Genomic DNA, 24079 nt, shown 5'->3' with positions numbered 1-24079 from the left:
TGCTTGGGAAAAGGGCCACATATGGGCTGTTGCCGCGCAAGGCGGACTTATTGTTGTCCGATGGCGGAACGAATCACTGCCACATCGGCGCAACTATTTGGGCCGTGACCCAAAACACCCATGGGTCACGGCCCAAATAGTTTCGAACAACCATGGCCTTTGCAGGCCATGGTTGTTCGAAACTAAGCCCCCGAAGGGGCACAGCAGGGTTAGCAGAGCCTCTTCCAAACGCACACCCCTAAAGGAGCCGGGCGCCGGGCCGGGGGACGCTTGTACCCAATTTTACCGGTGGGTGTCCGGCGGCGGGTTTCGAACTGACCACCTCCCGCAGCCGAGACGGGCGCCCAAACCACTCGGCCCAAACCACTAAATAAGCTTGCTCTCACAGTGCATGAGTCTTTGTATACACCAATAATGGAGGCCCTTGAATCATCATCAAATTCATCAGCTTTATTGGAGTTGACGTTGACCACCTTAAACGCAAACATGTCACAAGTCTCTCGCGATGCTTTTTTTTTTTTCGACCCATCGCTAGACTCTCCGCAACGCTTACTTTGCCGTGCGTCTAGCAAAACTCAACTGGCGAAGTTTTAATTTGACAGTCAAATGAAGACGCTTCACTGAAGCCATCAATTTCTTTTCGGCAGCGTAGTACATTACTAAATCATTAATGAGACAACTGGTGCTATCATGCTTCATAAAAACCAAAGGATGATAGTCACAGCATCCAATCCTGGTTCACTCTTTCATAATTTTTTTTCTCATACTCTTTCATTCTCGTATGAATAAACATCCTTAACTTAGAGAAGCAACGAGTGATTATGTGGTGCTAAGAGACATAAATATATGCAGCACATTATGTGCGTCACCGCACTCAGAATGTGTACTAAGGTTGTTTTTTTTTCTCGCATAGATAACACAAACAAGCAAAAACCTCCATCGTTAATTTGTCTTTGTGTGGCACTTTCAGAAGTTTCACACAACTTTACCGAGTGCGATGACTTTGGTTTTGATGCCTGCAACAACAAACGCAGCTCCATGAGGCTTTTTCTACTTCGCACGTTCAACAGTGCTTCCGGGTGTGTCGAAACTGTCTGCCATCCGGTGTCGGAGTGGAATAATTAGCCACAGTATGCACGGCCTTTCTTTTCAGTAGCTTAACGCAGCATTGCATCTCGTCATCTTGGCCACAAGGTGCGTACGTTGTCAAGTCGTCAGCACCCTACGCTTAATTTGCACTTGCCCCACCACTTCTTCAACACCGCTGTACTTGTTGATTGCCCTCACCAATACCTCTTCGAGGGATTTCAGTTCATCGGCCGAAGGCGCTAACTGATCCAAGCTCCTGCGCCGTCGTCCCTGGATGGCCGCAGACGTGGCTCCGTTCACGAGGAAGAATGTGTTGGTCATGAGCGACGCCGTGATGGGCAGCAGGAAAGCAGAAACCGCCAGCGGAGCCATGATAAGGATTAGCAAGGGGAACACGATGTCGTATTCGCTCTTGTAGTCATGCTTGCCGCTGTAGTAGTCGTACGGGTAGTAGTCTCCATCAAAGTCATCGTAGCGCCGCCGACCTTGACGATGACGATTGTGGTAGTGATGACCCAACTTGCCGTCCTTGCGTTTGTCCGATGTGGTGGCGGGAGGCCAGTAGCTGTGGTATGGCGGGTAATCGAAGTCGCCGTCGTAATCTGGAGATGCGGTGTCACTTCGGCGCCCTTGTCCGCCACGGGCTGACCGTAGCGGAAGTGATGGGGAGGCCACGTCTAGCCTGCGACCTCGGCGGTAATTCCTGTCCGGCACTCGGTTTGACAGGACACGGCCAGTTCCCACTAAGCCAGCGCCGGTAGTAGGGGGCTTGAAAGACGTCTGGGCTGCTCCGCCGCAATGCAGCGCCAGAAGGGTGCACAGTAGGAGACCAATCGGCGTAGACGACTCCTGCGTAATGTTCAAATGGGTGAATATATTAAGAGAGTTTCAATCGCAGCAAAAATTTCAAAGAAGCACACCACTCTCACAGACATGGAATGGAATCGTTCAACTGTCTTATCCACGGATAATATGGTTATTGCTATAAGGAAGCCAGAAATCTAGATCTAGAACTACATTTTAAAGAGCTAGAGTTTGTGCTCGAGCTCGGATCACTTACTAGCGCACAGCCACGCTATATTATCACAAGATCGAAAATGTGTTCAGTAGCTGAAGGCGACAGCGCCTCGGTACCTTAGCGCATGTAGGCAAGAATGAGCTTCAAAAGTACGCTGGTAATCGCGTCCGCACAGTTGGTCAGGAAAATACCTCAAGTTACTGGCATTCTAGTAGAAATGAAGAAGAAATGGGCACGGACAAGACATATAGTACAAAGGGAGGATAACCGATGGTCACTTAGGGAAACAAACTGGATTCCAAGGGAAGGAAAGCGTAGCAGGGGGCGGCAGAAAGTTAGATGGCGGATGAGGTTAAGAAGCTCGCAGGGGTCAAACGGATGCAGCTAGCACAGGACTGGGTTATTGGAGGAATATGAGAGAGGCCTTCGCCCTGCAGTGGGTATAGTCAAGCTGCTGCTGCTGCTGCTGATAATGATGATGATGATGACGATGATGATGATGAATCGCGTCCGCCAATCGGGGTGACGAGGAAGAGACGCTGAAAGCTGTATTGGAGCCGCTCCTATCTAAGTATCAAAATCCCTTGCAAGCAGCATCATAAAAATCCTACAAGCATATTTCGAAAGTACATACTCTCGGATACTTTATTCACACTGCCCAGTTTATATATTCTTTGTGATTCATACTGTTCAATCCACGAGTATCTCGCGGTTCACACATCCCGGTCCGCACTTGGCTTACGCTCCCTGATCCGCACATTTCCCCACCTTGGTCCACTCGTCACTAATGGTTCGTGCTATTCCTGCATAGGTCACTTACGGTTCCACACTCACTGCTGCACGCGCACTTAGATATTCACGTTCTCAGCTCCCCCTCCTCCTCCCTTTCATAGGTGTGATGCGCAAAAGGGATGAACTTTCACGGGCACTTCAATTTAATTGGACATAGCTACATTCTGTGTGGATCTCAATTACAGGATACTAAGACATATAAATATCTACAAATGCACATTGCTAACTATTGTACATTGTCGACCCAAATAAGCATATTACTTCAGCATCGAGTCGATTCCTGGGCTACCTTCAATGTTTCATGAAGCTCGCTCGAGCACACGCAAAATTATAAGCCTACTTGTAGAATTATTAGCCTACACCACATCAACACGCTCTAAATTAGAATACGTCGCCATCGTTTCGAACTCCCACCAACAGTACATTTCTGATAGTATTGAAACTATCCAAAATTGCACCGTTAGCTTTGTGTATTCCGATTTTTCATTGCACACTACTGTAACCGAATTAAAGAACCATGCCGCTTACCCCTACTAAAGCACCGCCGAAATTTAGCCAGTGTGGCTCTTCTTCGTCGATTCTACTATTCACTCCAATCAAGCACCTATATCAAAAAGCACTCCCCATATTCAGCTCGTCACAAAATTAATCAAAAGGTTTCGCACCCTTGTCCAAAAATAGAAACATTTGCGCTGTCTTTCTTCAAACGGACAGCCGACAATTGAAACAATCTTCATCACATCGCTGTAACAGTTTTAGATTCGACTAAACTCAAAGACAGGCTGAAATTAATTTACGCAAATTAGTTTCCGGTATCTATCTGCTGCGACATCATTCTATTGTACTTTGCTTTTATTTTCCAGTTTTAAGCAATAGCGTAAGAGCCCCGTGTCGCAGAAAAGCCGATGTCGGCTTTGTTGTTGTTGAGCGTTGTAACGTCAAAATCCGCAATGAATGAAATTAATAAAATTAATGATACTAAGTTATTTACAATAAATATTAATTTAATTATTAATAGTAATGTTTATGTTGATGGAGCTATTTACCATGTGGAAAATACGAATGGTGGAAAATCATGCTGAACCACTACGATCAACGAAGTCTTTATTCCGAAAGCAGTGCGCTTTGGTGCGGCAAGTGAATGCTACCATAAAAGACTCTGAGGACGAAGCCCCGGCGAAAGGTTGAATGAAGTCACGAGACGATACTAGTTAGGTGGAATGGCATCCCCAGTCAGGATAAGGTGTGAAAAAAAAATGGTTAAAGAGGGCAATAACAGGTTTGTATCTTTCTGTTCGACCTTTTGTTATGACGCAGTCCCTCTCCAATTATTCCTGTCTTAATAATAATTTTATTATTGTTTCTGCAGTAGTTGGTTCAGATGTGCTGTTCAATTGATTTCACACCATTTCCGTGGTTAACACAGACAGTTACCACAGTATCATTTATTACAGCAGCTGCGCGTGAACACAAAATTTTTCGAAGTCATGTTCACTCTCTAACTTAATGTGCTAAAGGTCCCAAGTAGCCATAGTAGAAGCGAATGTGAAAATCGTCGTTAGAAAGGATGCATCGTCAATATTTGCGCTTGATTTGTAAAGTTATGCTCGTTGGCTTAAAAAGCCTCATATAGAAGTCGTTTTGTTCTATACGCGATGCGTGCAGATAAAAACGTTGAAGCAAAATCAGCAATCAGTAAACGAAAGACAAAACAATACAGGTGAGTCGCTCTGTTGTTCTTTCGCATCGCTCCTTTTCTTGTTTACAGCACGTCACCGAAAAGAGATGGGCGCTACGTTCGATAGCTTCTCCCAACAGTTCATATTTAAAGCATCGACCGAAATTTTCCGAAAAGATGATGTCATGCGAGATGAATTTTCTCGGTCTTTCAAGTTTGCCTCCTACAAATTGCTCCTCTACTTCACATTTGCGTTCGTGCTCAGGGTTTGAGTATTTCCTGCCGTATTACTTCACCTTCACCTACCAAATGATCATTCCGAATGTACGCGAATACCGTCCATAAATAAAAAAGTTATCATGTCCCCTCTTCAGTCACAGGAATTCATAGCTCGTGTTTACACTACTGTAAAGCACATGTTGTGGCTGTAGGAAGAAGGAAAAGAAAATGCACGGGCCTGCTACTGGCTCTGTAGCTCAGCCACCTCCGCTGCCTCGTGCAGACAGAAGAGAAAATAGAGAAGAAAAAGAAGAGGAAGAGAAAGACGCGCGCTGCAATAACGGCCGTCATCCACCACCGAAAAGGTGGCGGGTGCAATGACGGCCTACAACAGATAAAAATTCAGTGGCAGGCTAGCCCCCGCCGCAAGCGACGGTGACCTACCTGTCCCAGCCCCACCAGGGGTGTTGCCCTGCTTCTCGAGGTGCTGTCATAAAATGCCGTCATAAAATAATTGAGTCACATGGGACAGTGAGCAAATTTTTTCGCGGGAAAATAAGAGCTAGCGCAAACATATCATGGCGATTTCTTCCTTTAGTTCGTTTTTTTTTATTCTTTCTTGTTATGTTTGAAATTACGTTTGAAATAAAAGACACGTTTTGTATCAGTACGAACCACGTTCCCAACATTAGCTTCGCATATCAGAATACGAGCAGCGCAGTTTAACGAGACACACGAGAAAGGAGACACACACACGGACGCTGACTAACAACTGAAAATTTTATTTCAAAGCAGTACGTTTAAATAGGCAACAGGGAAAGCGGAACAACAAGAAACGCTGCGCGAACGACGGATAAGCACACCTGCTAGACATATCAACCTCGAAGCAAAAAACCGATTCTTCCCTTCGCTTACCTGCCCACACAAAACTTGTTAAGCGGGGTATAGTGAAAATGCGCTTGTCAAAGAAAGAACTTGATTTCCTGGACGGCGCGGCAATTTCATAGTTAATTTCATGTGTGCACTCAAGGCTTTCCTTTCACTGGCCCATGCATTTTGATCAGGTTTTAACGCCTTTTTTTTCTGGTTTTAATTTCTCTAACGTTGTTACGCTTTTACCAACCTTTTTACGACCCCGTTTGATAGTTTATAATGTTTTATCATTCTTACCAGTCATTCCATAGCCTCGACCCTTTACACCGCTTACTTTTATCGCTTTTAGCCTCATATCGCGTCTTTTTTTCTCATCTCTTTTATCCTTTGAATTGACTACACTGATCACCGGCGTTCGCGCAACGTTCCTTGTTGTTCCCCTTTCCCTGTTGCTTATTTAAACGTACTGCTTCGAAATAAAAATTTCAGTTGTTAGTCAGCGCCGTGTGACTGCGCTGCTCGTGTACTGATATGGAATACCAACTAGCCCGTCCCATCGCTCTTGACTTATTAGCTTGGCACTGCTTTACCAATCTGCCTGTAATTTCAATTAGGGTAACATAGAGACATTAAAGCGATATTTTCATCGTTCTGAGATGCTTCAATTTATGTTTTCTGGAAGCATTTGAATAGAACAGCTTCATATGGTTGTACCCAGAAAAGCTCCATGAGTCGATACTACCGCGTTATGTCAGCGGTGTATCAAGTGAGCAACTAGCAATGCGACTTCTGTTTAAGGACTCATGATGCACTTCTTAAGGAAAGCGTTTCAAGTACGCGTTTTTCAACAATTTACCTCCTCTCTATGTGCGGAATTTCTCGACAAAAAAGTGAAAACTGCAGCACCACCTACGACGATGGAGGTGTATTTCGATCTCTACACAAACCGCTACGCGTTATGCCGTCAAAGGTCGTTGACGAAGCCAGGAGGAGGAACCATTTATTTACGGTGATATGATTTGGGAAGGGAGGTGCGTTTGAGTGTGGAGCTGAGTGGCAGACACTATTCCGGGACGCCATTGGCCGCCGCCGCTGCCCGAGCTCTCTGGACCAGGACACGCTGGGCCTCCAGGTCCGAGCTGGACAGGGCCAGCTCCAAGCCCTCCCTAGTTGGCTGTTTTATAGCTTTTATTTTTGTATTTTGCTGGCAGGCCTACACCATGTGGTATAGGCCAGCATACTGCCCGCAGAATTTGCACCTACCCGTGAATGTCGGGTCACCGGGTTTTAGTATGGCGGGATTTAGAAAACACCCGGTTTGGAGCCGTCTAAGGTGGCACTCCTCAGATCTGTCGAGACCATTGGCGGGTCCCGGGAGTGCCCTCCTGCAGAGGCGTAAATAATTTGTAATGTCCGCATAAGTTATGAGCGGGATTGGTATGGTTGCCTCGGTAGAGCTTGTACGGCGGATTTTCCCGGCAGCGCATACAAGACCTGCAGCGCTCAGACATGCAACGCTAGCGTCTGCGAATACCACATCAAGGAACACAACCGGCTGGAACGAAGTGGAAGGTAGTTCATTGCCGCTCTTGTCCTCGTAAAACTCAACATTACGGATAATGCAGTTCCCGACATCTTGACACATTACGAGGAATGTCAAGCCCGGCATAAAGTAATGCATTCCACCCGTCCAAAATAGCACAGTGCACATCAACAGATACTGAATTTCATCTGTTCTTCGCACGTTGGCATGCTTTTAATTTCAGTTCTTAGTTATAACCTTCGACCACATGCTACCCTAAGAGCATCGTAAAACCCCGATACCGTAGGGACCCCTGTTACAGAAAAGCCGGTTTCGGCGTTGTTGTCGTTGGCCGTTGTAACGAGACAATCTACAATAAATGAAAGAAATAAAAGTACTCCGAACAAAACGGGGATTCAATCTCTTGGCCTTATGACAGCGAGACGAGCACGCTACCCTACTGAAAAACCAAAAGTTCTACATGGCAATCCCCTCATAAAATATCATTTAATCGCACAGGCTCTCACAGAGTGCACATCATTGTCATAAAATATTGTATATAGTTTATGATTATGTGCAAGAAATTATGATACCTTATGAAATTATAAGTGACGTATGTATGTGATTTCTTATGTGAATTGAGTAAGACTGTGAGAGAAAATTTGAGGTTATTGCCTCATACAAATTTTTTCAGTAGGATACTGATACAATTTTAGACCTAACAACCGAACAAGTAGCCATCCTACCGATTGATCTAGAAAAGACGTTCGACTGTGCACCGCTTGAAACCTTTAATAATAATTGGATCACAGGAAGGGAAAGGCGCTGTATCTGTCGCACTTGTTTCTGTGGACACCTGAACTGCGCCGTAATGGAGGGAGGAGGGTGAGAGTGAAAGTGGGTAGAGAGAAAGAGTAGCCGTAGTGGAGAGCTACGGAGTAACTTCGACCACCTGGGGATCTTTAACGTGTGCTGGCATTGCACAGCACACGGACGCCTCTTCGTTTCGCCTCCATCGAAACGCAGCCGCCGAGGTCGGGATCGAACCCGGGTACTCCGGCTCAGTAGTCGGACGTCTTACCACTGCACCACCCCGCCGGGGCAACCACATTAAACCTTGTTTTGTGTTCTGGAACACGCGAATGAATGCTCCGTTTTATGAAAGGGAGTAGCCTTGGCGTACCAGAACTGCACTACCAAATTAATAGCAAACAGAAGTTTGGGGCCCCCATTAGTGTGCAACGTTCTGTGCGCCAAGGCTGCTCTCTCGGCCCTCTGTTATCTTGTATGTATATAAAAGCGCTATGGTTAAACATAAGCAAAAACGAATCTGTTAAAGGTTTGAAGCTACAGGTTACGGAGGTAAAGTTGCTCGCATACACAGACGACTTAACCGCATTCACTAGAAATTGTGAAAGTATATTCGAAGCTGTGCATTGCGCCATACAGTTCAGCGAAACACGAGCAGTAAAGTAAACTGGACAAAGTGCTGCTTTGGAGGGCGACCTTCTAGTTTTGGATACTTTTGCGACCTTTTCCTGGGTAACGATCCCGGGGAAGTATTTAGGGGTACCTTTAGATTGCCATCGCAATAGTGACCCATATTGGAAAGGGCAAGTACAAGAAATCCGGGAAAAGGCCGAAAGATGGAAAGTGCATACATGTTTGGCTCTGCCGAATTTTTGTTGTTGTTGTTGTTGTTGTTGTTGTTGTTGTTGTTGTTGTTGTTGTTGTTGTTGTTGTTGTTGTTGTTGTTGTTGTTGTTGTTGTTGTTGTTGTTGCGGTTGTTGTTGTTGTTGTTGTTGTTGTTGTTGTTGTTGTCGTTGCGGTTGTTGTTGTTGCGGTTGTTGTTGTTGTTGTTGTTGTTGTTGTTGTTGTTGTTGTTGTTGTTGTTGTTGTTGTTGTTGTTGTTGTTGTTGTTGTTGTTGTTGTTGTTGTTGTTGTTGTTGTTGTTGTTGTTGTTGTTGTTGTTGTCGTTTGTTGTTGTTTTCAAACTATAGTAAGCGCAGCCCTTGCGAAAAAACCGTATGAGTCCCAATAACCTCATACGAATTTCTCATACTGAACTCATACCAACCTCATACAAATCTCACACAATGTCATATATTTTTCATATGTTGAATGATATTTGTGTGAGATGATATGAGATTGGTACAAGATTAGTATGAGTTTAGGATGAGAAGTCTGTATGAGGTTATCGTGACTCATAAGGTTTTTTCACTAGGGAGGTGGTGCCAAAGCAATGGTTTGTAACTTGTTTATGATAAGCAAGCTATGATATGTGATACACGTGCTGCATTGTTCGAGAGTGAATGTGCAAACGTTTCACCGCATCTTTGCTGTGTTTGTATGGTCATCAGATTGGAAGCGTAGTAGCCGTACTCAGGTCTGTCAGGGATGGCAGCCTTGGTTTAGGCCCCTGTTTCTACGTCAGCTTGTTAGCTATTTTTTCTTCGCGAGGTCCGCGATCCTTTTTTGCGCACCATTTGCCAGTTAAGGTTGTGCCGCTCATTGCCAGAGTTCGTTGTGTGAATGGAAATCATCCCCGGAAGACTGTGTGGTTTTTGGAAAGAAGTTTCTGACAGTGTTCAGTTTTTATTTGTTGTGTTCTCGAGGGAATACTCGTATCAAGCGAAAAATAAAAAAAGAAAGGATTTGTGTGATGTCTTTCCAGTCCCTTCGTACAGGTCCTGGTACAATGGAGGCACCAGAGATGATGTACTAAAGAGGGTTAAAAGAATGAAAGTAGAACCTGCAGCAAAAACTTTCTCCTTTAAGCTGCACACAGGAACTTTTCCAGTAAAAACATTTTTAGAGGGAAAGGAATTTCAAGTTCCGTGGGGTTCGCACTGTCTCATCTGCAGGCTGCCTGAAACCATTGACCACGTTTTTATCCATTGTTCGGAGGCAGTTTATTTTTGGGATGTCGGACGATGGACTACAAAAAAATGTTTACCTATTTACCCATATGGCATAAGGTATCTGTCCCCAAAGAACGAGTATAGAGTACCTTTTGACCACATCATGCTGATGGGCTACCATTGTATATAGCGGTCGGAAATGGCAGGTTATCACTGCGACCCTAATCCCCGGCTTGCGCGCATGGGTGGGTAGAGAGATTTTTAAAGCAACTGAAAATGGAACTTTAATATGACAAAGCGCCGGCTAAGTGGTCGGTATGCGGCTTGCGAATGCTTTCCTGTGTGTTCTGTTGAATTTGTCAAGAAATGGCAGTAAAACAACTCATGTTCCACACTGTTTCGTTCAAGTAAAGGGGTTCCTTGTGTAAGATTCGCCGTACGCTATATCATTAGAAAAGAATCATTACAGAACTAAAAGAAGTTAAGCAAGAAACACTGTACATTTTCGTAAATTTTTCGCTTTGTTAACATGCAATTTGATGGCGATATCATGCCTACGGCAACTGGAACTCGACCTAGTACGACTTCTTTAGGGTAGATGGCGCCACCACGTTGCTCGCGGTCGCGCTTCGCACTCTTCCGGCACTGTAGCGTCACCACCTGACAGTATCACCACTTACACTTATGTGTTTTGCTTTCATGGTGCTGAATGTTCAATTTCATTTTGATCGGACTCGTACCAAGACGTCCACCCATTGCAAAGTTTAGGACCTCAATATCATCATCATCACCAACCGGCCATGCGCCCGCGCTGTATGCTGGCTGTGCAAATATTAATAGACGTGGAGTGGACGCATTTCTGTAATTACATGTGTGATGGATACGCTGCCAACTAACTGTACGGGACGCTCATTGAGTCGTCTTCGTCTTCTACAAGTGCGGATGGCATCTATATCTGCTCCTGCTTGAGAGCCTTCTATACGAGTGCGGACTATGCATGTATGTCTGGTCCTCGGAGGCGGGGTTGGCCAAGTGAGTCTGAAGCCGAGAAGGCGGGAGATGAAGGCAAGGCGAGCAGAAGCGAAGAATGTTAGGCGGCGCGAAAATGCCGGAATTCCCGGGTTCGAACCAGACCTCGGCGTCTGCGTTTCGATCGAGGCGAAACGAAGAGGCGTCCGTGTGCTGTGCGATGTCAGCGCACGGTAAAGATCCTCAGGTGGTCGAAGTTACTCCATAGCCCTCCACTACGGCTCCTCTTTCTCTTTTTCCACTTTCACTGCCACCTTCCTGCCTTCCCTCACGGCGCGGTTCAGGTGTCCACAGAGACAAGTGAGACAGATACTGTGCCTTTCCCTTTCTCTGAACCAATTATTATTATTATTATTATTATTATTATTATTATTATTATTATTATTATTATTATTATTATTATTATTATTATTATTATTATTATTAGACGGACTCCATGCGCCAGAAACTGATTTATTTATAGGAAGGGAAAGGCGTGGTAACTGTCTCACTTGTTTTCTGTGGACACCGCAACCGCGCCTTAAGGGAAGGGAGAAAGGTGGGAGTGAAAGTGGAAAGAGAGAAAGAGGAGCCGTAGTGGAGGGCTACGGAGTAATTTCGACCACCTGGGGATCTTTAACGAAGCAGGCCGAAGCCGCTCAGTACCGAGTGAGGCGGATGCCAGGCGAAAAAACTGTGTGCCACATTGGACCCCTAAAGTGCGATAAGGTCCGTGTGCTGTGCGATGTCAGCGCACGTTAAAGATCCCCAGGTGGTCGAAATTACTCCGTAGCCCTCCACTACGGCCCCCCTTTCTCTCTATCCACTTTCACTCCCACCTTCATCCCTTCCCTTATGGCGCGGTTCAGGTGTCCACAGAGCAAGTGTGACAGATACTGCGCCTTTCCCTTCCCATGAACCAACCAACCAAAGCCTTTGTTTGAAACTTCGCTGATTCCTGGTACTACTGCGTCTGCTTCTGTAGGCTGCATGGTGCGGCGTCCGAGGAAGCGCCAAATGAAAGGCGCCGCACGGACACCTGGATCAGTATGACGCGATAGCGTAGCTACCAGCCAGCATATAAAGTTCCGCTTTAACAGAGCCCTATTAACGGGCCTGCGGTGCCTAGTGATAACGTCAATGCAATTGGCAGACTGATTCTGATATCACTCTCCCATATGAATGGAGAACCCCGAGTTAGCACCTCCTGCCAAACGTGATGTCAGGAAGCCCTACGTCCAGTTAGTGCTCGGTCATGCCAGTTGCTAGCTACAGCCTCCCACGTACAGCAATATTTCCACCATTGAGGGGCATGGGCTCAGGGTGGCCCACCTTGACCAATGGTGGCTGTCATCTTGGGTAGTATCACGGGACCTAGGGTGGCCACAATGTGTGACACTTTCAGCAAGCGGCCGTATGACCCATTAGATGCTTTCGGCTTAAAAAGTAGGCTGAAGGGCCAGAGTACTGAGCGAGGGATGCGGACACCATGCACCAAAAGCGGGCCGACTTATCGCAACAAACTCTTACTATGGGCAAATAACAGTGCTGCGTCATGCCGCTGGGCGGCTTAAGAGCACGAGAAACGAATGAGAACGCAATGCGAGCGGGGTCCGATAACGCTATCGCGTACAACTCTTAGATGCGGAGCTTAAACGTCCTAGCAATTTATCCTTGTTTTTCAATGCGCGACTCAGTTTTCCCTCTACTATTCGTCGCCTATTTATCTTTCTTCTGCTATCGCTTTTGTAAACGTTGAAGCTGTGTACCTTCGTTAAATTTCTATTTAGTCTCTCTGTACAGGCAATGTGCAAAATATGAACCACCTTTTGTTGTTGTTTGAGTAGTGAATGCCTAACCCTCATGTAAAGTTCCTTCTGGGGTGACTGAGGTTGCAAACAAAAAATAAACGAATGAATTTTATCTTCATAATCACTGGTACACTATAGTCCCATATAAGTAACACATCCCTCTTGTAGTTTTCTCGAACGGGTTCATAAATTCATTTAGGTTAACACTTTTAAATGCACGTGTGTCTTGTGTTTTATGCTCTACGTACAGACGTCCCTCGAGGTTTCCATTTTTCTGTTCATCTCTCTTATGATTAATGCCCATGTGGGCAACGTACTCATGTTGCCGTTTTTAGTTGCCGCATACTTTAGAGAACGCTTCTTGCACTTCTGTCGCTGCAGTTCGATTTTCTAAAACAGCAAAAAAAAAAAGCGCCTCCTGTCATCGATCTCCTCATTGGTTGCCATCAGGACGTGAAAACCGAAAATCTGTTGCGCAGAATGAAATAGCGGCTCATAAGGGTACCCCTTAGGTCAAGGCGAGTGGAGGACGTGCTCTAATACTTTATTCGACAAACTCGTGGCACCAACGTTTCAGTGCCTCTTTACTGCCATCACAGGTGGCCAACTTTGTTATTGTAACTAATTCCCACAAGTTCTCCAACAAAGCTGCTACCCTGCGTCGTACCGCAGTCCTGGCATTCCGAATACGAAGGTCGAAACATTGTACACTGCTCTCCTATGAAACTCCGTCAGTGATCTGTTGAGCTGAATGTCTTCTGATCTGATCTAGTTAAAAATGTTTAAAAATGTTTTCTTTTTGAAACAGATTTCATCTTTTATTTTTTTAGCTTCAAATTTTTTAGTGATCGATGTTCCCGGCGAATTCTATTGGAATCCTGGTCTGGCGTATGTGCTCCAAGGGAATGCTCTTAAAGAGGTGGTGGACCGAAATTCGAAGAAATCAAAAGAAGCACACTCAACCCGACAAGTAAAGCGGCCGTGCCTGCTCTTTCTCGCCTTCACCACGAGGCCCACATAGTCCTCATGACTTTCAGGTATACGTCAGTAACATTACCTCATTCCACCACTCCCATTGACGTGTCATGAAGCTACATAAATATAACAAGGGAGGTTCTACAAATAATAGTACATTGGCCTCCCAGCACCGTAAAACCCAGAAAGTAATCATCAGATATCGCAGCAAAACCAAATAAGTTAATTTAGTTAACTTACGCGGTTTAACCTCCTGAAGGGACTCAGAATATGAGACACAAAAAGAGTGGAGACGTCACAGTCAGTCTGGCTTTGGCAGACCGCAAAAAAAAAAAAAATGATTAGAATTCTAAAAAGTGTCCACAGGGCCCTAATTTATGAGCTCTTTCAAGAGCGCGTTTTCAATGACAATCCACTGCTCAGTAGGTCTCTAGGTGACACCACTAGTTCGGTAGGATTGCCGTTACACTCTACATACCCTGAACGGAAGGAGGCTCCGGTCCCTTCTCTTGCCACCTCGACAAGGCCCCCCAAGTTGAAAAATAATAAAAAGAGAGGCGCCCCAGCGTCGCATTTATTAAATAAACGCTCGAAGCGTCCTAGCATAGCGGCAGCTTCCCGTGTGCCCCACTCCATGCTCTCGTCCCCGCCAGCATTGTCCGCTCTCAGTGTGCACCAACGGCGCGTACACATGCATTCAATTTTCGGCAAACCGCGTCGAGCGCCTTCGAGCGGCCGTCGCGCCTTCTTTTCTTGCGCAGCCGGCCGTGGTCGTGTGATCGTCGGGCGCGACGCACCGTGTTTTTCTTAGGAAGCGACGGAGGTGGGCGTGCGGTCCCACTTGCCGCGATCACGCGTCTGTGACTCCATGCTTCCGACGGAAGGCGACCGCTGCCACCGCCGTTGTGCCCGTCACCTGCGCATGCATACTGGCGGGGTGACCTGGTACAGACGCATATATGTCACGTAACGCGGTTAACCTTTACTATATAGAAGACGTTAATGACAATCCTGGAGGACAAAGCAAAGAGCACGACAAGTGCTCCATCACATGCCTCAGGACTGTGACTTTGGGTTCTTGTGAACCACAGTTTTGTGTTAATAATGGCCCGCCCGTCCGCTTTCCTCCTTTTCGGAGTGCCGAGCCGACTGATAATTGAAATCCTTCCCGAGTGGTAAAGTAAGCACCTTCTTCTGCGCAGCTTCTACGATTATCCAAAATTTGTTCAGCGATTCTGTGGAACGGTAGCCTTAATACGTAAGTTATGGGTGAATTAGCGTTAAATCTCTTATTCTTCATTTCGTTAAGCTACCACCCGCGCAGCCTGGTTTCTTTAATGCAAATAGACGTCCTTTCTCTCTCTCTTTCTCTCTCTCCCTTTCTTTTGAGCACAAAAAGAACCTAAAGTCGATGCCTTTGAAGCCTGTGATGGAGCTTTGAATCGATAAGAAAATGCTTGAGGGGACGAAAGACTAACGTATGACGTAGTCACAGAAAGCTGAAGCGAAGCGACTTTCTGACAGCCATTATCCTGGGTGCCCATGTACGCGGCGTGGCAAATGGTTTAAATTAACTTTCCTCATAGAAAAACGCTGGATGTTCTTCGAGTGAATAGAAATAAGCTAAAGAAAAGTAATATTCATTGTAATCGTACTAAAGCGTGTTGTTAGCATAAGAACAATAACAGTAATGCATGTTACACAGAAGCATGTGGATGTATGACATAATTAAATGAAGTATTAAGCCTGCAAGACTGAAAAATTTTAGCACTGCTCAAAGTAAAATGTGAATCCGTAAAAATTGGTAGCTAATAAAAATATTCTAACGACATTCTTTTTCTACACGGCCAGCTGTCCTAGAATTTATACTGGCACATGATACACTGTTAACCTACAAAAGATGATGCTCGAAGTAAATATTACAGTTTCCCTTAGTAATGAAAAGCGTACGATAAAGGCAACAAATATTTAGAGGCCTGTTAGTTGCCTATAACACGCATATAAGCCTGGAACCTTTTTTTTTTATTTTGTATTCAGCCTAAACACAAATTGACCCCTCGCTTCACTGGTTGATTTCAAACATTTACAATAAATCTAGCCGCTACTTGAATTCTCCCTGCTGCGCATGTGTTAAACGTGCAAATTTTAAAGTGTAATTTCATGAAAATAAATAAAACATTGCGAGGTCGCTTATGTAAAGATCAGCTGGTGCTTGTAAATTACTGCTCACTTTCCGTTTGTTCAGTTAAACAACCAGAAATTTGGTTGTAAACCATCCCTAAAGCTACATTTTTCTTCTGCACCTTAGTCATTTTTTTTTTCAGCTCGTATACGGAATAGAGATTCATTTGTTGTCATGTTGCAGACCAAAGTGCATTTCACACTACATTTCGCAAGCATTCTAGTAACTGACTTTAGCAAAACATGCGTAACAGTTCAGTTCAGTTCAGTTCAGGCGTTCAGTCGTGTCCGACTCTTCGTGACCCTATGGACCATGTCACGCCACGCTTTCCTGTCTCTCACTATCTTCTTAACATCACATAGCTTCATCTGCAATGCCTCGAGAATGCCATCTAACCATCGCGTTCGCTGCCTACCCCTTCTCCGGCGACCCTCAACCTTTCCCAACATCAAATCTTTCTCCAGCGACTCCTCTCTTCTCATCAGATGACCAAAGTAGCTGAGCTTTAACTTTAGAATTTGACCCTCCAATGAGCAGTCAGGGTTTATGGTCAACAATATCGACTGATTTGATCTTCTGGCAGTCCAAGGAACTCTTAAGAGTCTTCGCCAGCACCACAATTGAAACGCGTCAATTCTTCGGCGGTCAGCCTTTTTCACAGTCCAACTCTCGCATCCATACATCACAACTGGAAAGACCATAGCACGGGTTATACGGATCTTGGTTGGCAGACTAATGTCTCTGCTCTTTACTAGGCGGTCAAGGCTAACCATTGCTCTCTTTCCCAGAAGCAGGCGTCTCCTAATTTCATGGCTGCAGTCTCCTTCCGAGGTAATCTTCGCACCCAAGAACAGAAAATCTGTCACAGCTTCCACTTCTTGTCCATTGATGCTCCAGGACTTGATAGGGCAAGACGCCATGATCTTCGTCTTTTTAATGTTCAGTTTAAGCCCAAACTTCTCACTCTCTTCTTGTGCGCGCATCAGAAGTCTCTTGAGTTCCACTTCACTTTCTGCCATTAAAGTGGTATCATCCGCATATCTAAGGTTGTTGATACGTTTTCCAGCAATCTTCACTCCAGCTGATGACTCGTCCAGACCGGCCTTCCTCATGATGCACTCTGCATATAGGTTAAATAGGCAGGGCGACAGTATGCAGCCTTGCCTCACCCCTTTCTCAATCGGAAACCAATCAGTAAGACCATGCCCAGTTCTGACTGTGGCCTCTTGCCCTTCATAAAGGTTCCTGAGGAGACAGATGAGGTGAATTGCAACTCCCATCTCTTGGAGAGCTTGCCACAATCTGCTGTGATCTACGCAGTCAAACGCTTTCGCATAATCAATAAAGCAGAAGTAAATGGGTTTCTGGAACTCTCTTGCTTTTTCCATGATCCAGCGAAGGTTGGCAATTTGGTCTCTAGTTCCTCTGCCCTTGCGAAACCCAGCTTGCACGTCCGGAAGCTCCCGATCCACATACTGCTGCAGCCTACCTTGCAGGATTTTTAACATCACCTTGCTAGCATGCGAAATAAGCGCGATCGTGCGGTAGTTGGAACAATCTTTGGCACTGCCTTTCTTTGGAATGGGGATGTAAACTGACCTCCTCCAATCCTGTGGCCACTGCAGGGTTGTCCAAATCTTTTGACATAATGTATGCAGTGTGTTAACAGCGTCGTGGTTGAGGTTTTGAAGCAACTCAGCTGGAATACCATCAATTCCGCTAGCTTTGTTCTTAGCAAGGCTGGCTAAGGCCCATTCAACTTCACTCTTCAGGATGCCCGGCTCGAGATCAGTAATCACAACCGTCCTATGTTGGGTTTGCACATCCGGGTCCTTCTTGTACAGTTCTTCTGTGTATTCCTGCCACCTCTTCTTTATCTCTGAGGCTTCAGTGAGGTCCTTGCCTCGTTTGTCCTTTATCACGCCCAGCTTAGCACAGAAGCTTCCTTTGATATCTTTGATTGTCTTATACAGAGCTCTTGTGTTCCTTAATTGGCTGTTGTCCTCAACTGCTTGACACTGTATGTTCAAGAAGGCATTCTCATCTCTCCTTGCTATGCGTAGCAGTAGACCGTACCATATTTTCCATTACTAGAAGCCTAGGCCTTCAATTCTCTAGATTTAGGCGACGGTTATCTAATAAACTTCGAGCTGTGCAACTTCCAGAAACATTTTCTCAACACAAACTTATCAAAAGTGCTCGTCTTCCTTTCTTTCAAATCGCATAATGTTTGGAAATGAACTCACATTCACTTACCATGACTTTCAGATGGATGAAAAGTTATTGTAACGTTCTCCCAATTATGCAAGTAAAAGTACTGTGAAATATGAATTACTGCTATAAACACCAACAAGTTGTTTGTTCATTCTGTTCTTCTGTACCGTGTCAGACATCGATGTACACTTGTTGCCAAACACAAAAATAGTATGTTAAAGACTTATTAAAGCCTATTGTTGTTTTGGCATGAAAGGTCAAATGCTAATTGTTGACAGGCGTAGTAGAACGAAACTGCGGTGACATACCATGTTAAAAACATAGTTGTCGTTTTTGAGCCCATACGAGTTCCTTGTTCACAATGAAGAACCGGCCGTGAGTATAGCCTTAACTAATCCGCTTATTGGTTTCGCGTGGGCGAGGTGAAGATTTTTCTTTGTTTTGTTGATTGCTTTCGCCCTAATATGTATTATAAGAGACCTGTGGTGCAACCGCGCTGGCAGATTTCTTTCAGTGGCAAAGAGTTCAAGGATATGTCAAGCAACCTAATCCCCTCTTCATTCATATTCTGAAAGGCGGTTCTGTGCCCGCCGATATCATTTCAGTGCCCTTTAAGTTGGCTCGGTAGATTCCCTGCCTCCCCAATCTATAGACTGCATGCATCACCATTGTAGCAGAGTCGGACACGACTGAACGCCTGAACTGAACTGAACTGATCTCGTAAATTATACCTGAGAATTTTGAGGGACGAAGACCACCTTTAACGTTCAGAAGATCGCGCTTGGTACATGCTGAAAGGAATAACAGCGCCGAGACGAGGAATAAAGAAGACAAGACTAGCGCCCGTCTTGTATTCCTTCCTTGTCCCTCGTCTCAGCGCTGTTATTCCCTTCAGTATCCACCTTCTAGCTCAGATGCTCCGTTTTACTAGTTGGCAGGAAGACATGCATATGCATCTCGAAGACCCGCGCCATGCATACGCTTATGCCCAGGGTGCACGGAACCATTGCTGGCTTGGGATCATGGTGCTGCGGAATCTTGTGTGCACTTCAGCTGAGAGTGCTTCTGGAATTGGTTTCTGCGCACAATTTCAATGTACCTTTTAAGGTATCCGTTCACTTAAAAGTTGTTTTTTATTCTTTTAAGTTCCTCCTTGCAGCTCTACTCTTCGTAACACGTGCACATTCTTTTAAGTTCCTCCTTGCAGCTCTACTCTTCGTAACACGTGCACATTTCCGATTAATTCAGGCTACCTAAGACGCTTACTTTTGTGCGACCGGTTCATTATAAGAACAAGAAACCTGCATGGGCTCCGAAACGTCAATTAATGTTTTCTGGTAAGGTGGGTGATAGAAGTTTCTTCGTGCTTTCCGTCAAACCCTGAACTATTAAAGGCACGTATAAATATTGAATGAATGGTCACAATTGCTAAGAGCTATAGAACAGAAGTATTTGAAAAAGCCCCAGAGGGACCGTAGTTTTACAAATCGCTTTTTTAACGTACGCAATGTGTTAGCAGGCCATCATAAAATGATACTCTTACTAGGAAGAAACTCTCCTTACATAAGCCTTCTACCGGTCGTATTGCCAAACATACCATTTCCAAAGATATCATCGCCTACATTCACCGCATAATATACGAAAGCCCTCTGTGTTGACTTGTCAGAAGAAATCGACGCTAGCTAGGTCACGCTCGCAGTACTATGAGCAGCGAGTTCGCTATATCAGCCAGCTGCGCATACCCACAGTCAGAAATTTCAAAGAGCACCGCTTTGGCGGTGAAACCTTTTTTCGTCTCCTTCCAAGATACTTAGTGGCTACTGACACTGCTACTGTAACACACACTCGCCAATTAGGCTGCATACGTCTATCCTAGGCTGCGTGCAAATAAGGCAGGGATAATAATAACGATAATTGGTTCTAAGGAAAAGAAAGGCGCAGTACCTGTCACATACGTTCTGTGGACACCTCAACCGCGCCGTAAGGGAAGGGAGGAAGGTGGGAGTGAAAGCGGAAAGAGAGAATCGGGTGCCGTAGTGGACGACTGCGGAGTAATTTCGACCACCTAGGGATCTTTAACTTGCACTGACATCGCACAGCACACGGACGCATCTTCGTTTCGCCATGCGTTTCGATGGAGGCTGCAGCCGCCGGCGTTCGGGATCTAACTCGGGTACTCCAGCACAGTAGTCGGGCATCTGACGTATGACAGCGAAACTAGCCCCGCCGCTGTGGCGCATTCGTTAAGATTCCAGGAAAGATGAAGATGGCAGGGGCGAGCAATCTTCTACTATGATGTATAACTTCTACTACGATCGCCTTCTTCAAGACGCTTCCCACCTCTCCTTTCAGCAGACTCTATTGCTCGGTTTAAGCAGCTGTGACGGTTACGGCATTTAAATGCAGAACGATGCAGAAGCGTACGTGACCACGAAGATACCTGAATAGCCTGAATAGAACATAGGAGAAGCAACGCGCTCGAGGTTTCCCCGAGCTAAACAGGGAAACGACTTGAGCTGGCGCCGCAAAACAATAACGGACCCGATTCCAACCCGAAAGCGCTTCGAAAGGCTGTCGCCTCGACCGCCGGCATCGGGCGGCGTTCTACGCGAGTGTGTAGGCACCGTGACGCCATCGTTTGGGAGGAAGCGGAAGCCTCAGGAAGCTACTTTAGTATGTAGGGTTTAAAGTCCCAAAGAGACTCAGGTTTGAGAGACGCCGTAATGAAGGACTCCAGAAATTTCGACCACACGGGAATATTTACCGTGCACTGACATCGCACAGCACACGGACACCCCTTCCGTTTCGCCTCCATCGAAACGCAGTCGCCGGCGGTCTGGATTGACGAGGGTAGCCGGAGAACTCGTTAAATTTCGTTCTGTGCCCGGATGATCACGTTTCGATGAAGAAAAATTGGTGCCCGGATGAAGGAAATCGTTGCCTGAATGTTCGCTCTCGGTGCTGACTCGACGTCCCCTCAAGGTCGTCGACTACGGGAACTAAAAGGATTTCAGACTTAACATGTCATGCGGAGCCCGTCGACCACGCGTTCAGCGCTCACACACAGAGTGCAATGCAGTCAATTGTGGAAGTTCGAAATTCAACTGTTTCAGGGCTGGCTCATCGCACTCCGAGAGATGATGATGAATAACTTTATTAACACCCGTCAAGGAAAAGATTCCTCCCTTTCAGCAGGCTGGAATCCCTTGGGATTCGTGTCCAAGGACAGATGGATGATTTTTGTTTGGACTTCTTTGTTCTGGCTGATCGTTAAAGCCTCCCAGCCTCCCGCCTTTGTGAGAGCGGTTCGGAGCTGGAGACCGCGATCTCCCAACCCTCTTTGTCCTTGAGGTTCCAGCGAGATAGTGGTTGGAATTCTCGGCAGAGATATAAAATGTGGTCAAAGTTGGCCCTCGGAGCCCCACAAAGAGAGTATTCGGGTTTGTAATGAAATGGGCGGATAAGTGTACCGTTCAAACTCACACTTGCCAGAGCAGATACTGTGCCTTTTCTTTCGTGTAAAGCAATTATAATTATATGTAGCACTGCAACGAACGCCGATAAGAGGCAAATGGTAGGAGAGGAAGGGTAGGCTTTCGCCATTCTCTTCTTAAGAAACATCTAAGAGAACCTCTATATTTTTCTCGTAAAGGCACAAGTAGATATGATCAAGTAAATAGACAAGCAACCTTTGAATTTCCAACACACGCACGCTTTTTCACAACGAGAGTTCGTTATTTGATATGTTTCGTCCCTGACGCCGCGTAGCCCCGTTCCACGAACTCGTCTTCCCAGCCTTGCACGCGCTTCGCCCTACATTCACTATCTTCGTATGGTGGTGGTTGTAAAAGACATTTATTCGATATTTACAAGGAGGTATGTTTGTTGCGAAGCCGTAAGGGCCTCCGCCATACAAATACTAGGTGGAGTCCCTAGTCAGGGACCCCACTGGCGGTTGCCGCCGCCCATGCACGCCGCGTTAAGGCCATTTGGACCTGTAGGTAAGAGCCCTCGAGACATGTGCCCCGAGACTAGCGCTTCGTGCCACTTCTCTCGGTGATCCCGAGCGCCACTCGCTCGTCTGACACCAGAGACACTTTCCTTTGCAGCCCCATCCAGTAGTGCAACCAGAGCTCGAGTTTCATCGCTGACGGAGTCAACAAACGCCGAGAGAGAGAGCGAACTTTTATTCGTCCAACAGAGTGACTATCCCGCTCTTCAGGGGTTAGACGTGGGACAGTCGCCTTAGTTGCAGGCCGATAGTTCTTGGACCCCGGCGGCATCTTCGGCCAGTCGAACAATTTCTCTTTGGGCTCTTGGGTCTGAGCTTTGCAGAAGGGTCTCTCAGGTGTTTTTAGTTATATTTTTAGCTCTGGCTGGTGGCTTCGCATATTCCCATATTATATGATCTAGTGATCTCCTTTCCTTACATAATGAACATAGGTCTGATCGTATCTCCTGGTCGTATTAACGGTCGTATATGGTTGACTAGAATTGGGTCCAGGTATCTATTAGTCTGTAGCTCTTTCCGTGCTATTGCATCTTCTTTGCTTAACGCGGGGTCTGGGGAGCGGTAGTACACTCCTGCTCAGTTTGTCATCATCATCATCATCATCATCAGCCTGATTATACCCACTGCAGGGCGAAGGCCTCTCCCATATTTCTCCACTTAACCCGGTTCTGTGCTAGCTGCATCCACTTGACCCCTGCGAATCCGCCCACCTAACTTTCTGCCGCCCCCTGCTACGCTTTCCTTCCGTTGGAATCCAGTTTGTTACCCTGAGCAACCATCGGTTATCCTCTCTTCGCACTACATGTCCTGCCCATGCCCATTTCTTCTTCTGAATTTCCACTAGAATGTCGATAACTTGAGTTATTTCTCTGACCCACTCTGTACGCTTCCTATCTCTTAATGTTACCCCTACCATTTTTCGTTCCATAGCCCTCCTTGTTGTACTCAACTGAAGTAGAACCCTCTTGGTTAGCCTTCACGTTTCAGCCCCATAGGTGAGTACAGGTAAGATGCAACTGTTGTATACTCTCCTCTTGAACGATACCGGTAAGCTGCTACTCATAATCTGCGAGTGCTTGCCAAATGCGCTCCATCCCAATCTTATTCTTCTTGTTACTTCCTTTTCAGTTTGTAGTGCGTTATTTCGCTGTAGGTAATCAGGTCCTCTTGTCTGCCTTGCTCCCGTGGCACTCTTCCAGCCCGAAGACGCCTTCTCCATCCCTCTCGCTCCGCGCACTATTTGTTTCCGCACTCTCTCTAGCGTCTGCTTCGCTTTGAGGAAGTCGGTTTTGAATCTCCGTGCTTAATTTTAACCCTACAAAACTGTGTCTAGCCAGGCCAAAGCTATCGCCATGACCTTTCTTTATCTTTTTTTTTTGTGTGTGTGGCCGTGGGGGGGGGGGGGGGGGGGGGGGGAGGGGGAGGGGGTCGCACACACCTAAAATGGCTTCACAGTCTCTCATTTAAGAGACACTGCCTGGACTAAAACTGGCCACATTTTACGCTCACTCTCACTGAATTTAGTGATCCAAGCTAAAAGTAGAAATGTCGCATATTTTGTTCGATGCTTTCCTAAAGAGATAAAAAACTAATGTAGAAAAAATAACCACTGATTGAGTGTTTAACTTTCATGTAGCCGGAGTCAGTTTGCTGAGGGACCTCTATTATTGTTATATTTTATTAAACTTCTAGACGTAGCGCATCCTGATGGTGTAGAGTAGTGAACAAAAGTGGTATACAACACCCAGCCAGCGACAGAGCTCGGACAAAATGCGTCGAAATGCCATCTAGCAACAGCGTAAGAGACAGCGACAGTGACACATGC

At 45.9% G+C, this 24079-nt stretch overlaps 1 protein-coding gene across 1 annotated transcript in view; it reads right to left on the bottom strand.

The window, feature by feature from the left end:
- Positions 1-449: 449 nt before the first annotated feature.
- Positions 450-24079, bottom strand: part of LOC146199878 (uncharacterized) — a 28279-nt gene continuing 4649 nt past the window's right edge. Inside the window, exon 3 of the mRNA XM_084592212.1 lies at positions 450-1938. Within this exon, the coding sequence (XP_084448338.1) occupies positions 1207-1938 (732 nt within the window). The 3' untranslated portion in view covers positions 450-1206. The remainder of the gene's footprint in view (positions 1939-24079) is intronic.

This window comes from Amblyomma maculatum, chromosome 2, assembly GCF_055883805.1.
Source record: "Amblyomma maculatum isolate TAMU_Amacu chromosome 2, ASM5588380v1, whole genome shotgun sequence".
Classification (NCBI taxonomy): domain Eukaryota; kingdom Metazoa; phylum Arthropoda; class Arachnida; order Ixodida; family Ixodidae; genus Amblyomma; species Amblyomma maculatum.
This window is presented reverse-complemented; position numbering and strand designations above follow the sequence as displayed.